The sequence below is a fragment of the Malaclemys terrapin genome, chromosome 9, assembly GCF_027887155.1.
Source record: "Malaclemys terrapin pileata isolate rMalTer1 chromosome 9, rMalTer1.hap1, whole genome shotgun sequence".
NCBI lineage: Eukaryota > Metazoa > Chordata > Testudines > Emydidae > Malaclemys > Malaclemys terrapin.
In genome coordinates, this window is record NC_071513.1 from 38,205,323 (window position 1) to 38,221,247 (window position 15,925).

At 43.1% G+C, this 15,925-nt stretch overlaps 1 protein-coding gene across 4 annotated transcripts in view; it reads right to left on the bottom strand.

The window, feature by feature from the left end:
* Positions 1 to 5,200: 5,200 nt before the first annotated feature.
* PCDH19 (protocadherin 19) overlaps positions 5,201 to 15,925 on the bottom strand; it is a 116,958-nt gene continuing 106,233 nt past the window's right edge. For 3 of the 4 annotated variants that reach the window (XM_054040592.1, XM_054040593.1, XM_054040591.1), the window contains one exon: positions 5,201 to 11,098. In XM_054040592.1, coding sequence (XP_053896567.1) covers positions 10,509 to 11,098 — 590 coding nt within the window. In that variant the 3' untranslated portion in view covers positions 5,201 to 10,508. The remainder of the gene's footprint in view (positions 11,099 to 15,925) is intronic. The other variant, XM_054040594.1, reaches the window with a different exon arrangement.

A 15,925-nucleotide genomic window follows, 5' to 3' on the forward strand; every position in this document is an offset into this window, starting at 1 on the left:
GAAGGAGGTTAGAGCAGTCTGAAGGGTGCCCTAACTTGTGGCCCCTTCCATAGGGGGTGTTGTGCAAGGGGGGAAAACACCCTGGCTAAGCCTCCTCCTTCCTCTGGCCCCTGTTGTGCAAGCCTAGTGGGCTGGCTGGGGCAGGGGATTTCCCTGGGAGAGATCATGGTGTCTCTTGGAGCCAGCATAGACTGAGCAAAGTGGGCACAGCACATGAGCACACTGCCTCCAGGTAAGTCAGTGATACTGCAAGATTCATGCACTGCCCCACCAGTATGCCTCCAATATGGCCCAGAGGGGAGTCAGTCTCCAAAGCTCATTCTAGCCTTGGCCTCCACTTAGACTGTGAATGAAGGGGCCAGATGTGAGGGTGGTTTGCTGATGCACACAGCTGCCTCCCGGGAAACAAGCTGAATCCCACCATCTCATTTCACATAAGCCACTATGCAGCCCTCAGATGGCAGCAGCTTCTAGTCACTAGCAGCCTGGGCAAGCCAAGGTGAAGGGTGCCATCCCATTAGCAGTCCCCTTTGTAGTTTTACCAGCAACAAAATGCTCTGTATAATTTTGATATATTTGGGACTGTAATTGAAAATATGAAAGAAATATAAAGATCTTAAAGTAAATATCAAATGCGTATGCTTGTGGACCAGTAAGTCACAGCTGTGTTCCATACACATAACATAGATCATGGCCCCATTAAAAGCTGTGTGGTAAATCCCCACCTAGTGAAAATCGGCATAGCTTCTCTGACTTCAGTGGTTTCACAGCATCTGAGGATCTTGCCCTCGCTGTTAATATGGAAGGAGGCCTTGAGAAGAAGAATTTAGTGCATTATTCAGGGCCAGCATCATTTCTGAAAAGGAATTCCTCCTTTATCGGTGGACTGCTACAAATCATCCTTTCTCGCCTCCATCAGCCAAAGCCCTTTTCTGGGTCTGTTATTTATGCAAAATTCAATACAAACATTTATTGTATAAACACGCAGTGGCCTTAAGATGCTAAATTCTTTGGGGCATGCTGGAGGAGACAGTATACTGACAGCTGTCTAGCAGAGCAGAAGGCGGGGAGATATCATAGCAGACATTTCAAATGGCTCTCAGCTGGCTGTAACCAGGAGCCTTGCAGTATGTGAAATGCACTGACGGGTTGGGAGAGTTTTATTAAATCATGCCCTGATCCAATTCCCACTGAAGTCAATGTAAGTCCTTCCATGGAATCCAATGGGAATTGAACTGGGACCATAGAGTGAAATTCACCCCTAAGTAGAGGATCAACACAAGACCTTCACCCTTGTGTTGGTGCTCTGCATGATGTGAATTTCACTTTCATACAATTTGCCAATGAGATCAAGACCCACAACTAGAGCCAGGTTTCAGGTATCCAACTGGGAGCTCTATTCACGGCCGGCTCCAGGCACCAGCTTAACAAACAGGTGCTTGGGGCGGCCAAGGGAGAGGGGCGGCACCTGCGGCAATTCGGGGGCGGCAGGTCCCTCACTCCCTCTAGGAACGAAGGACCTGCTGCTGAACTGGCGCCACCGATCACGGCTTTTTTTTTTTTTTTTTTTTCTCCAATTGCCGCTGCCGATCGCGGATTTTTTTTTTTTTTTTTTTTTTTTTTTGCTTGGGGCGGCAGAAATGCTGGAGCCAGCCCTGGCTCTATGGAAACCTGGCCATCAGCAAGCTAAGTGAGTGATAACCACCACCAATTACCAGTGCACTTGTGTTATATAGAGACAGACCTGGGACGTTCAGAGCTCAGCAGCTTTGTTTTAGCTGGACATATCCGGAAAGGTCAGCAGCACTGAAGGGGTTAAGCTCAAACACGGTCCCACAGAATGTAGGTTTCCCACAATGAGATTGCAGAAGGCGTTGTTCCCACTGGTTCTGCAGAGAAGGCAAACACTGGAACGAATTTGCTAAAGCAATCCCATGAAATCACCCGCCCTCAGGAACAGCGCTCCAAAAACCAAAGCAAGGTTTAAGCCGTTCTTAGCTCAGCTCTGCCCTCTGATGTAACGTGCGCTGGCATGTGCCTTGGGAAGATGAGCCACCAAGCAGTAGCCAATTCCCGCACTAGGCAACCTGCAGCAGAGTGCCCTGGCATGTGACACTAATCAGTGAGCACCCAGCTGCCCCAATCCCAGCTGCTCCACGGCCCCTATAGCAGGCTCCCCAGGGCTGCAGCAAGGAAGTTGCTGCCAGTCCGCTCCCATTTAACTACTGCTAGTTAAGGGTCGTGCCTGGCTCTCCTAATTTCTGTCCGGAGAGCAATGTACTCAGTTTAATATGCATGTTTTTATCACTCATTTACATGAAAATCTGTGAGCAAAAGAATCATGCCCTGGACTTCAAAGCCTCTGTGGCCTCGTCTATACTCGCCTTTCCTGGGAAATTACCCACAGTCACACCATCACCGGTGCAGCTCCACTGGTGATAGCAACACTGGGAGCACTAGTGTAATTATGGCATGGACACCATTTGCATCCTTACCGCTGTGTTTAGACCCGTTCTGAGCAGGGATAGACCATGCTGCAGGACAAATCCTGTGCCTTGTCTACACCCATGCTCCCACTATGACTACCACCAGCCAGCACGGGGAGTTAAAGCACACTGCAAGGGATTCACACAACAACCTCCACATCACTTAAGCCACACATTAAAGATAATATTTGTCTGTATGGTACATGGTTCCCTATGCTGGGATGAATTTAATTCTAAGGGCCCAGGGCTTTATGGGGTGCCTCCTACGGGCCCTCTGTACTAGGGCAAATTTCAATCTATCAGTCCAAATCTGCTCAGGTTTAGCACAGATCAACACAGCTCTGTGGGGCCAGGTTTCCATGTGCTCAGCCTCTGCAGATGGGGTGAGGTTTTCAGAGGAGCCTGGCTTCCCTGTAGGCTCCTAAAAATGGGTCAGATTTTCAATACCTGTCACTTCCATTGCTTTGCTCATGTTCACATTTCCTCTTCCTCCCACCCTCCTGTTTGTCTCTTTTATCCCTCACCAGGCCCTGCCTGACAGCTAGACTGGAGCAGAGGCTGTCTTCTTTGTTACTTGTCTGTACAGTGCTTGGTACAATGGGGACTTGATCCCCGATTGGGGCTCCTAAGCACTCCTGTAGTACAAATAATAATAAGGAATAGATAAAAGTACTCGGCCCCAGCTGCTCCTATTGTGATTCTTATGGTCAGATTTTCAAGTTCTCGGCACCAACGTGCATCCAACATGCTAAGCTCTTTGAAAATCTGGCCCCCAGAGCCCTGCTTTTCTTTTGGCATTACTCTCCTTAGCAGATTTCTAACCGAAATGAATAGCCTGCAGAATGTAATGATAAAAATTAATCTGATACAATCTATCCTTATGGTAAAAGGTGATTACACAAATGCGGAACCTTGCCCCCCCGTGCAAAGAGCCATGCCAAGCCTGACTCACCATGGAAGTACTTAATGTGGGGTTAAAGTGGTGCAAATTATTTTATGCAGGTCCTCCACAATGCAGTGAATTCAGCCTCAACGGATCTTCATAACTAAAAACCCATCAAGGGCTCAACCCTGCTTCCTTTGCTCTCTCACAACTCTCAGTGAAAGGACATTGGAGTGCTGAGTGTGCAAGGAATAGAGGATCTGCAGCGAAGCACAGATTTTATTTTTCCTACCACACATTGCAGTGTAGTGGGATTTTCTTCCTCTGGCTTGTAACAGGGCTGCCACTTACTGAGTGCCCCTTCATGGCCAGAGGTTCCCTGCAGCACTCTTCCTCTCTTCAGGACCCCTAATGAGCTCTACATAGTCTCTTATGAGTAGAACCACCCTCCACTTAAGGCAGGTTTCATGACCACAACCAATCCCACATAGTCCTTAAGGTCTCAAAAATAAAGTTCCGCATTGCAACGCCAGAGCTCGCATTTATCTCTGGCTCTTTGTCCACTCAGATGGCGTTCTTCTCCTGCCAGCATCTGTTCTTCACAGGGTCACTCCTAGCCATTTCTAGCTCAGCCTTCTGGCTCTAGCTTCTTTCTGCTACTGGCGCTTCTCCTGTTCCAAGGGAAGTGGTTATCTATAAACTACCTTCCTCCAGAGTGCATCTCTTGACTGGAAGAGAGGGGAGCCTTACCTCACCTTACACTCCAGGGCTCCTGATCTGTGCCTTAAAAAGGACAGAGTGCTGGGTTTTTTCCCCACCCATACTAATTCCCTGGCACTACTTCCTATCTTCCATTAAGGCCATCTTCTGAGCCTTTGTTCATTCCGTCTTCCTGGAACGAAGTGATCTAGCCCCCTCTATTGTTAAAGGGCCAGTATAGGCTGTTATCAGCCTATACTGTGTTAAATCTCCCCAGTGTTAAATCTCAGAATCTGGCAGTTTTTAAGGGATAAACCTAGAGGAACCTTCACTATTGTACCATACTGCTGTAACCTTCTCCATTGCTTTAAAACTAAAGACAGCAAATATAAATCTGTTTTTAAACTATTATTCCCATCATCACCAACAGTCACTCCACTTCCTCACGTGTTTCTAAAAGGAACGCCTCAAACAGACCCCACTGAATAATTAATTTTCTGCAGGATATTTGGGTTTATTTAGTCTTTCACCAGAACTCCACGATCATGTGTTTTAGCTAAAATGAGTACCAATCCAGTTAATGGAAAAAGACCAATGTAACACCCCCTTATGGGTGAAATTCACCCCAGTGCAAGACCTGCAGAAGGATAATCAATTAAGGGCTGAGAAAGCTCCCTAACCACTTCTCTAGGTCCTCCAAAGAGACCTCCTGCAACACCTGGAAAGGCAAGACTTGCTTTCCCTCATATTCCTGTGGAAGAAACATTTTATAGGCCTTCTTTACAAACAATGAAGAAGGGGGCACACACTTTTTTTCCTTCCTTTGCAGTTCACATTTAAGCCCTCAACATGGGTTGTAAGTGGAATTTAAATAGAAGGGAGGGGCTTATATGGTCCCAATGCACTACAATGAATTTCGCCCTTCGGTGAACCTATTATAGATCTGAGATTTAAAACATTTCAAAATAAGGCTGTTATATTAAAACTGGGCAGTTGCCCCTGGATATTACAGTATCCATTTTAGCACCAGTTGAAATTCTACAGGGTTAAGAAAAGCCCATGTGAACAGCTCTGTTTGCCTTGATTTCTGCCGGGCCAACAATCTGAGGCAATCACAAGCAAACCCTCTTAGTCGTATTTAACCAAACGCTTATTTTCCATTTTATTCAATAATTGCCTTTAATACTAAAATGCATTAGATGTTCGAAGCGGGGGAGGGGGGAAAAATCACATTGAAGTGGAAAACAAAGTTCTCATCAGATGAGAGAAAATGTGGCAGGTACACCATTTTGAAACAGAACTGTAATAATTTAATAAAGCTGCTTTATCATCTTCATAAAATAGACAGAATGGTGATTTTTTTTCCATTTTTTTTTGTTTACAATGATTCCATCACTGTGAAAATGTACATAACATACATATCAGCATATACAACAATTTATTCTTCATATAATCAGCAACAGAGACACCTTGATGAATCGAACTGTACTTATGTCCCACTGAAATCCGCCTTGCTTTGGCAGGCAGTTATGGTGTCACCAGACTGGTCAGCAGGCTACAGAAGCTTGTAGCTTTAAGACTTAAGATCTTCTGCAACCAATACCTTAGCATTTGAATAGTGCAAGGAGGTATTTGTTGCTGAAAACTAGCTTGCACTCGGTCAGCTCTTGTCGCTAAAGATTATATCCCAGCTCGTATCAGCTGAACATCAGCTGATGCCAGTAAAGAATCCATGTCACCAAGGCTTGCAACAGAGTTAGCTGGGTTCTTCTGCTAAGGTTAAATGCACCTCATAAGTTGGATAAAAGATTATCTGTAGCAGCAAAAGCAGCTGTAGCAACAAGATCATCCATTTCCCCCAATGACAGACAAAGGTGTTTCTATTTGTAATTAGTTCCCCCCCCCCCCCAAGAGTAATTTCAATATATTAATCAGACAGTGTGTTGTTCACAAAAGCAACTTGTTTCCTATTTGAAAAAAAGTAATTCACTTCTGCACAATATGTGATCCACAGGCCATTTCCAGCTTCACAGTAAAACAGGGATAACCGCAACAACTTCATCAGGACAATGCATTAAGTGCTTACGGATTATTTTTAAAACCATCAATCAACCCTCCCGTAACCAACCCCCCCATATTCCCCTTTGTATATATCAGCATAAAAATAAAACCAGTGCTGCAAGATTTCAATGTAAGGAAAAGAAAATTCCACTTGTGAAAGGATTTTCTAAAGATATTCTATCAAGTAGGTAAATATTACACTGAGTACAGCATGTCATGAATTTACTCATAGACTGTATCTTTGGGATCTGGTATCCAGAGGTGCTGCATGCACAATACAGTATTGGTTTCATTGTGGGTTATGATCGGCACCTCTGGAAATCAGGCTGTTAAATGTGGATAAACTACTACACCGTTCTTACGATTTTCCTGCACCAAATTAGATAACAATATAAATTCTAAAGAGAGCTTCATTACATCTTGTCCAAAAAGGCCATCCTGGGTCATTCACATTTTGATGTGGTTAATTTAACTACTTTAAAAAATTATAATACAGCTCAGTCATAAGCTCTGAACTGATTTCAAATGAGAGAGGGAAAGCAAGTCGGAATAGGAAATATTTGGAAGGGGGAAGGGAACTCTGTCGGTGATGAACCTTTTCCAGTCCCTCTCCTGGTTTTTCTTCTCATGTGATAACAATACGTCATGCAGGTGCCTTAGGCACTCAAGATCCCAAGCTTCAGCACAGGCCAGGATGGAAAAGACTGTTTAAATGGTTTGCTTGGAGGCAGTAGGGCTTACTGACCTCTTAAAACTCCCTTTTAATAAAGGAATATTTCACATATTTTCTGGGCTGCGCTTTTATTTCTAGTGGCAAGGAATGTTTTCAATAGGTAAATCAGAGAAATGTTTTATTTTTCTTTTCAGTTAGCATCTATTTTCTACCCAGTGCCAGGCTGATGCTGGCAGCTTGATAGTCAGAGGCCCAAGTTCAGTAGAAATCAACAGCTGGACTCTTCTGTCCGTTTTATATTCACCAGGTCAGGTGACTGGGGACCATCGCCTAGTTTCTCCTTGGATGGGGAGAAGGAGGGCTGTGGGAGAGGAATAGGACGGTCCAATTTTCACACCACAGTGTAGTGGATGGAGGAGAATCCATGCTGATTGGCTAGCCTCTCCTCTCCCATGTTGCCTGATGGATTGTTGCTCTCAGTTCCATAGAAGATAATGTACAAGCCCTTCTGGGCAAATTATTTGGCTTGGGGAGTTAAGTCCCAATCCAACCCCCAGGGAACCAATGGGAGTCTTCAGTGGAGCTGGATCAAGATAACCCAAGGCAGGAATCACGATGTTAGTGCTGGAATTTAGCCAGAGCTCAGCCACAGAGTCCAATGATATTAAAGTAGGGCCATACTTATGTGTGGAGTGTGTATGTTTGGAGAGAGAAGGCAGCTCTGTGACCTGGACCAAACATGACCTTCTTGGCTAAATAGTTTCCCACTTGTTGCAGACATGGAGTTGTTGGGTGAGGAATGGGGCTCTCTCCTATCACAGTGAGGGCTCATGCCTTCAGCTCTCCTCAGGGAAGCCTATTGGCTATTCCTCATCAGCTCCCTTTTGTGAAGTACTTGAATGGCTCATTTCAGGGAAATGACCTGCCATTAAATACAGCATGACACCACCAATTTCAAGTCAGGAAAGATTGCATCAACCAATCGGATAGGATCAGTTTACACCATTTGCAACACACACATCCCCAATCCAGGTTTGTTTACATTTGGGGGTGTGAAAATTCGAAATCTCAAGGTAACTTTTGGATGGAGAGTTTCACTGAACTTGGTGCAAAACTAACAAAATCCCAGCAGTAAAACTCAGGAGTTTGAAGAAACCCAAGCCCTTTTTGTGGGCTCTCCAAGAGAGCAAAAGGTTCATATAAACTTCAACCCATTTTGTCAGCTAAACTAAAGCAACCAGAGTCTTTGAGCATCCTAAGTAGAGGCCCCTGATGTCAAAAGTTTCATGATTGCCATCGGTTATCCATATGCGACTGAAGAATGTGTGTTGGAGGGGTGGGGGAACAGTACTATAGACTGATTCTGAGTTACTGCTGACACACACACACACACACACACACAAAATCCTTCTATAAACAATTTTCTGCCAATCAATGAGGATTAATTTCTGCAGCTAACAAAAATATCCAGGAGGCTTCTGTGGCTCAGTAAGGAAGGACATGAATTTTCACTGAATAAAGCTCTCAGAAGTTAACAAATACAGGTAACATCATAATGAACAAAACACCCATCTTAATATCCAGTAACTTAAACCCCCCCAAACCAACCTACCTGTTTCTTCTATTGCTCATATAATATACATCCACTTGCAAAAAATATATATTTTAGTGACAGCAGTACAGTACCCCAGATATAAAAAACTACAATAAAAAGAACATATTATTTAAAAAATGAATCAAACTTCAAAATTAAAGGAAAAAAAGAAATATGGGTCAGTTTTAGAGGGACAGATGTAGTCACATCAACTAAGGGGATTCCATCTACATGAGGTAGCAATCAACACCAATAAAAAAAGCTTTAGTAATTTAATTAGAAGTTCCTTTTGATAAATTATTTTCAAATTCCTGGACCCATAAGACATACTGGTAATGTACCAACTGGAGTAGTTAAAAACTCAACCATATTCATTTTATCCACCTTCTCTAAAGAAAAAAAGGACTGGAGTTTATTTGATTTCTAGGACAATAACAATTGGAGGCTCTTTTCCTGATGACATTTTTAATTTAAATAAATCAAAGTAATGAGAATGTTATCAAGATACATTAGTACTAGGAAGACTGTTTCTCTAGAAACCATTATTTTCAGTTCATTGGCAGAGCAAATGTTGGCAATATCTGTATTTTTCCCTGCCTCATAATGAACTGTTAAGCTCTAATGAATATTCTTTTGGGTAGAAAAGTCTGTCAAATAAAGGGTTACTAATTCACAAACCTTCATCCTCCACTCCACCCCACTCAAACCCAATCTGAACAATTATGTAGTGCAGGAGAGCAGAGAATATACCATGCTGTGAAAATCTTTATAGTTCCCCTTGTTTCTACAAAATGGCCGTTCAAGTAGCTCAAATGGTCCTTTTTCTTTTAAAAATCAATTTCATATGTGCAAATTTGTAACCACATAAAATATGTACTTAATTATGAGAAAAAATAATGATTCACTTTTTCTTCTCCATATGGAAGGCACATTAATTTGATTAGTAGTGGTGTTACATTTCACCTGTCTGTCCCTATACGTATATCTTTCTATTGCTTACTCTATACCTATTTTTGATGCAGGATAAATAGAAATAATACCACTCTAAAATCCATTCCATGATGAGATACATACACTCACGCCGGTACTTAGTGTAATCATGACTGGGAAATGTTGAATCAGGAAGTGTGTGTCTAACCAAGATGCTAATTTAGATCTGTTAAACAATTCCCTCACTGAGATGATTAGAGACAGGGAATATCTAAACCTGGGAACTAATAACTTACGGAGAAGCTTTTCCATGCAGTGCCTTGACATTACCAAAAAAAAAAAAAAAAAAAATGGATCTCAAAACGTTCAGCACGCTGCATCTGACAACTGCAAATTAGGCAGCAGAATATCCCCCAAATGACTTTCCACAATGATCTATCATAGCTCTGTGAAAACAAGTATAGGATGTGTGGGGTGCTGGAGGGTAAGACGGGGAGAGAACACTCCTTACATTGGCTTTGAAATTAGCAGTTTCCCCAAGTTTTAAATATATCTGTGTTTTTTTAAACTTGAAAGCCTTTTGCCATCACTAGACATACAGTAATTTGCAATATCAAATACGATAATAGTACAGATAAGCATGTGATAGCAAAAGGATTCTTAATGCAGGGGTGTCCACAGCAAAATAGCAACATTTTAAAGTACAAGCAGCCTTGTGCTCGGCAAATATTAAAACTCATTGAATTGTTCTTTTAACAGTTGTACACAAGAAATGGCCATTAAATTGTATAGACTACAAAAACATCAGGGTGATTATTAAAGATGGCCGGATAAGGAGTTTTCAATTCAATTCATTACAAAGAATGGCAATTTATAATAGAGAGTTTTGATATATAAAAATATATAAATTGAAAATACTCCATACATAATACTTCTTTATAACTGAACTGGTCTCACCTTCACCCCCACCCCGAGACACAAGAAAAACAAGCTAATTTGCTTCAACTGAACACCCCTGCTGGTTGCTGAAACAAGTGGGATTGTCACATTAACGATAGCTTCATTTATAAACAATACATTTAGGGAAAGCTCTTAAATACAGCAATTTGTGAACCATTGGTAAGCAATTAAAAACAATATGCGTTTGTAGTAGTGTCGGTTCTCCTTTTTATATGGTGCCGTTTAGAGTACTATGTCTTTTAGTCTCTTCACTCCTGGTGAGTCTTTTTCTCTACATTCTTGCAGAAGTGGGTTAATTTCATGCATTACATTTTCACTGTCTGCCCCTCTAGGCTCTGCTTCGGTGGGCCGAGAAGGGCCATTGTTTACAAATTGCTCCAGGTCGCGATTTACCGGGCAGTGCATTATGTTGTATGATACTGAAGGTTTGCTAGACAGGGGGCTCTTCAAATGAAGGGGTGAAGTAATGGGGCTCACAGCTTCGCAGCCATTCCCCGCTTCACGGACTGCGCCATTTACCTTTGGGCTGCAGATGGGCAGATCCATTGTTCTTTTGCCTTTCAGGTTGACGATACGCTCGTCGGCGAGGGGTTCACTCCCATCTTTGCCAAACGTTGCAAAAGTTCTTTTTGTACTACAGTCTTCATAAGGCTCTGTATCCACAGTGGTAGCTTCTATAGAGAGTGCTATGACATTCCTTCCATGCTCGGGGGATTTTGCACGACTGGGGACAGAGTTCCGGGGCATCCAGCATCTATCTGAGTGACCAAGGATCCGACACTCTTCCCTACAATGAAATCCTTCAGTTTGATCTGTGTGAAGAAAATACAATGGCTTATGAAATTGAGGAGTCTTTCTTTCTGGAAGATGACCCTGCAATCCTTACTCACACATGTAGTACTTACAAACTAACACTGAAGTCCCATTAGATAGCATGGTGTAAACACACACACACACACACACACACACAATTCATCAACATAGTAGGATGTGCTAGGACACAGATGCTGGCTTTCAGGGGATTCTCAGGAAGTTTTCAGGATCAGACCCTTTCTATTATGCCTACATAAATGTTGGTTATTTTCAAACAAACAGCAGACAGACATTTTAAAGGGGCATTTTATTGCATTTTTTATTATTATTATTATTATTATTATTAACAGGCTGAAGTTCAATTTCCAACAGGTTGTGTGTCATTTGCTTTTTGCTGCTGCTGCTGCCAGAACTAAAACCTAAAGGGAAACAACTTACGATAGGAAATAAATTAAAATGGGTTTGTCTCATGTGTCAAGCTGCTTAGAGTCAGCATTTTTGTTTCAGTAACCAATGCTAAAAGGCACTCTGCTTTAACTTTGTTCAACATGAAAAATCTGAGCATAAATTCTACATCTGGGATTGCCATTTGTTTGTATTTTTGTTGATTTTTACATTTTGCTTAATTCCCTGTTGGCCTCCCACACAATTGCAGAGGCTTTGTAAATAACCAGCACCACCCTCCTTCCACTGAAGATTAAATTTGTCACTTCCAGCACTTGATCTCCATTCGTATGGGAATAATAAAGATTCTCTCCCTACCGTCTGCTCCAGAACCTATGGCTGCAAATAGCAGCATTTCCATTGTTGATACACAGGATAATATTTTGCACTTCTACAGAATCTTTTATCCATGGATCTCAAAGCTCTTTACAAAAACTAAGGATCACATTTTCAATCTCTGCTCAAAATCATATCTGGTAGGATTGTCACGGGGAATCTATACCCCAATAGTGGCCAGATCACTATGCTGGGGTTTTGATCAGTGGATCTGCATAGTTTGTGAACCCGCTGGCCACACTCACGGCACACACAGGGTGTGGAGTTCCCCTACACAGCCATTTTGTGGCCAGTCCTCCATATGGAGAAGAAATTCCGTGGTTCTGCATCTTTTTCAGTACTCCCACACCCAAGCAAGGGAACACATTTTCCCCTTGTACATCACACAGTTCTCTTGTGAACTTGGAAATATTATCCCCCTTCTACAAATGAGGAAATGAAGCACATAGAGGTTAAATGACTTGTCTGAAGCACTAATGTGAATCTGTGGCAGAGCTGGGAATAGAATCCAGGAGTCTTGACTCTCACTGCCTTGTCCTAAGAACTAGACCATTTAATACAGATAACATCCCAGGTTTTTTCAGTATATGCTTTTGACTCTAGTGTTTTCTTCATTTGATCAGAACTTGTAGCTGAAGACAACTCAGTAAACCTTTGCAAAGCACACACATTTCATTCAAAATTATGTAGCAGAGGTTCTCAAACTGTGGTCCGCGGACCACCAGTGGTCCACGAGCTCCATTCAGGTGGTCTGCGGATAGTTCCCTTAAGGTGCGTGCCTGGGTGGCCGCACACAAGAGAATGAAGGGCCACCCACCTAATTAATGGAACTGTGCAGGCATGGCTCCACTAATTAGGTGCCTGGACCCCGGAGAAGACGCACATGTAAGGTGAGGTGGTGGCCTTGGGGAGACTAGGGGGCAGGTGGGATGAGAAGAGGGGGTGGGGGGAATTTGGGGTGTGCAGGGCTGCAGGGGCCAGAGAAAGAGGCAACTTTCCCTAGCTCCAGGGCTGCGGCTGCCAGGGAGAGACGGCCCTCCTTCCCAGCTCGGGGGCTGCTGCGGTGGGGGAGAGAGGGAGAGACCCCGCCCCCCTCCTCCCAGCCCAGCTCGGTGGCTGCCACAGCAAGGGAGACTCCCTCTCCTTCCCAGCCCCAGCTCGGGGACTGCTGTGGCGGAGGAGAAAGGGCACATCCATTGCATTAGAAAGGTAAGACTACTGATATTAAAATATGAGTTGTGTGCTTTTATTTGTAGAACAAAAAAACGTTAATTATTATTAAGTTTTTTTAATATAGCGCTTTTATCCAAAGCGCTTTACAATAATTAGCTAATTGTACAAACATTTGGAAAGATCATTTAGTGGTCCGCCGAGACCCTCAGCAATTTTCAAGTGGTCCAAGAAAAAAAAAGTTTTAGAACCACTGTTATGTAGCATATTCTTATTGTAATTTGTACACAAAATAAACAAACCAATGTGGTCAAGAGTTAATGTTAATAATAATACAATAATGCATTTAGTCCTTGCCAGTTTGATATACTGAACCCCACAGAGGTGCAGACTCAGCTTTGGTTTGCTTCCTGTCCATCTGAAAACAGTTCATTTTGATGCTTTGTACTTCTGTGCACATAACCTCAGCTTTTCAAATACATTTGTATTTCCACCACATTCTAGCACAAGGGCGGCTGATAAAAATTCTCAGCACATAGCACAATGCACCAAAATATGAGCAGCTTAACACTTATAGAGAATCAGCTAGTAAAAAGAAAACCTAGAAAAAGAGAGAAAAACCAATTCATTGAAAATCTATGTCTAAAATGTTAGCAATTTCTCTACATCACAGCAGCTACCTCACTGTACAAAAGGCAATGTTGACTGGCTGTGCAGGAGGTCTGGATTTCAGTAGCCTTTTCTACAGTGTTTTCAGAGAATGATGCGCTCAGCTTTACATGCAGAACAACCTGCATTAGGAGCTGCCTAAATACTCTTATACTTTGATTATGTTACTTTCAGTTACTGCTCTGTCTGGGAGGTGAATGGTTCCCTCCTTTGGCTTGTTATAGACAAATGGTTAGGTATTTGTTTTCGGAAAGTCATCTGTAGCCTGCATAGAAGAACTGACTGGAATCCATGAATAGCAGGAGTTGGGAAGAACTGGGGAATGTTACATTTATGGACATTGTTTGCTTTTAAGAAGAAAATTAGTGATTGTGAAAGATGCAGGACTGACTCCCTGTTTATTCACAGAACTGGTACAGTGCAGGAAGCATAACTGATAGCTTTGCCATGTTGTTCCTATCCCCCACAACATGCTTCAACTTTGTTCTGGAGACCATCTCAAAAAGTAAGATGGCGGCTTCACCTCTCTGCCACCTAACTTGCTGGACTCACTACAGAGATTGTTAGCTCTGGTAGCAGGTTTCAGATGTGCACAGATAGCCACTAGGAACTGGACTGACACAAGCTAATTCCTTTTGCAAAAGCCACAAAATGGCAGACAACAACTACTTTGGCTCCCTTCAGTTGAGGATTGGACTGGGCTCTCAGACACCCTGCTGATCAGCATGGCATGGATGACCAGTACTTAATCTGAAGTAATATTTTACTCCATTATACATGCCAAGGGCAGGTGTGCTAGAGGTAAGCACAGGAATTTCCTTTCCTCTTCCAGTGCACCTATGCAAGAGGCAAACATAACTGAGTTTCTAGTGCTCCAGCAGTGCTAAGCACTGATCCCAGAAAGATGATGTTAAGGTACGTGACCATAGCTCCAACCCTTCTATGCACTAGCCTGCGGCCACCATGGAACAGGCTGAACCCCAAGGGAGGAGTACCTGTAGAACTGGAGTAATAACTGCCTCTCGTTCCCCTGAGATATTCTGTATGCTCCTGCACCATTCAGGCACAAAGCCTCCAGGCAGTGTTGTTCTCCCTAGCGTAGCTCCAGTTCACCCAGCCATCACAGCACCCACAATAGTTATTCACATTCATGTACTGTTTCTTTAAAGCAGTATTTTTAAACTATCCAAAATAATAAGACAGGAAATTCTTTACAGCTCTAGGCTTGCCTGAGCCATACAATTGTTATCGTCTGTACTAAAAACATTCCTAATGTGAGAAGCAAAGCACAGGTAATAATCACACAGTGCAGTGCACACAATGCATAAACAACAGGGAGGCAGCTGGCAGCAGGGGACTTCCTGGAACTGGGCAGGAAGATTGCCTGGATCCTTGAATGAGCAAAGTGGGAGCAAGCAATCTGACAGAGTGGATGGAGGGGTGGGGGGGGGTCACTGATCCATGAAGGAGGCACCCAACAGGAAGTAAAGGGAGGAGAGAACAAAGGAGTGGCTGGGAGCAGTAAAGAGGCAACAGCTTCCTTCCTGCAGCAAGGCAGACAATCGACAGCTCTGCTGCCTCCATCTCCTCTCTGCTCCACTACGTGGGAGACCCCGAGCCATGGAGCAGGCACCTGAACCCAAATAGGACCACATGCATGTGACTGAATGATGGTATTTCCTGAACCCAAATGCACTGGTCTAGGAAAAACTGGGAGGAATAAGCAAGCTAAATCTGATCTGGCATCATGGAATTTGGACCACAACCTCGGGCTTTAAAAAAGTCTCAATATAGGGGTCAGATTTTCCAAAGAGCTCAGCATGTTGGAAGCTGAGTGTGTTTGAAATTAAGGTCCTAGTTCTGCTGAAAATCAGCCATAGAGGACCATATGTTGTTAGACAATGTTGTAGCTAGGGATCACTGAATGAGCAGCATCAGCTCAGCAGGTCAAATACTGTAAAGAAGGCTATGATTATGCAGTCCTTGCATGCAAGAAGTGTGAACCCCCTAATAAAAGGCAGCACATGCACAAAGTAGGTTTTTCCCTAAATCTCCCTGACCCTGGATTATATTCAGAAATTTAACCCAGAACAAAACACCATGGGACGGGATTATACTTAAAACAATTCAACATAATGCTTAATCCCTAACACTTTCCTAAAACAGCTACCCTCAGAACACTTCCCTTCTCTCGACTGCCTCTGCCT